Genomic DNA, 875 nt, shown 5'->3' with positions numbered 1-875 from the left:
ACAGAGAGCCCCCACTGACCACAGAGAGCCCCCACTGACCACAGAGAGCCCCAACTGACCACAGAGATCCCCCACTGACCACAGAGAGCCCCCACTGACCACAGAGAGCTCGCACTGACCACAGAGATCCCCCACTGACCACAGATCCACCTACCTCACTGCAAGACAGTCCATGCCAGGGACCGAGGATGAGGACCCCCGGCACAGTCCATGCCAGGGAGAGAGGATGAGGACCCCCCGCACAGTCCATGCCAGGGACAGAGGATGAGGACCCCCAGCACAGTCCATGCAAGGGACCGAGGATGAGGACCCCAGCACAGTCCATGCCAGGGAGAGAGGATGAGGACCCCCGGGACAGTCCATGCCAGGGAAGGAGGATGAGGACCCCCGGCACAGTCCATGCCAGGGACCGAGGATGAGGACCCCCAGCACAGTCCATGCCAGGGACCGAGGATGAGGACCCCCGGCACAGTCCATGCCAGGGACCGAGGATGAGGACCCCCGGCACAGTCCATGCCAGGGACAGAGGATGATTAGTCTGTCTGTCTGTCTCTCCACATCCAGGTCCCTCTGGATAAGATGGGCCCGATCCTCGGCATCGTCCGCCAGCTTCTGCAGGCTTTGTATCTTCTCCCTGACGGCCTGTATGGACTGCGCACCGGGGAGAGCCGACCTACAGACATCTCATCTTACAATGGATAGATTGTCAGCTCTTCTGACAACACACCCCGGGACCAGCACCGCCATAACCCAACCCATAGGAAGAGGAAAGCTGAAGACAGAGTGTGCAGAGACGATGAGTGCAGCGTGAGGAGGGAGACCGCAGTGATAGAGAGCGAGGAGCCTCAGCCTGCCAGATGTCACCATACCTCATC

The 875-nt window shown here is 60.7% G+C and overlaps 1 protein-coding gene across 1 annotated transcript in view; it reads right to left on the bottom strand.

Moving 5' to 3' along the window:
• Nucleotides 1-683, bottom strand: part of LOC108801271 (tropomyosin alpha-3 chain-like) — a gene marked incomplete at its 5' end in the record, with an annotated part of 19737 nt that extends 19054 nt beyond the window's left edge. The window contains one exon of the mRNA XM_018573207.1: nucleotides 537-683. Coding sequence (XP_018428709.1) covers nucleotides 537-683 — 147 coding nt within the window. The remainder of the gene's footprint in view (nucleotides 1-536) is intronic.
• Nucleotides 684-875: the final 192 nt, after the last annotated feature.

The sequence above is a fragment of the Nanorana parkeri genome, unplaced genomic scaffold (assembly GCF_000935625.1).
Source record: "Nanorana parkeri isolate BGI_ZX_2015 unplaced genomic scaffold, ASM93562v1 scaffold2274, whole genome shotgun sequence".
NCBI classification, from domain to species: Eukaryota; Metazoa; Chordata; class Amphibia; order Anura; family Dicroglossidae; genus Nanorana; species Nanorana parkeri.
The sequence above is the reverse complement of the archived record's forward strand: the minus strand, read 5'-3'. Positions and strand labels throughout refer to the sequence as shown.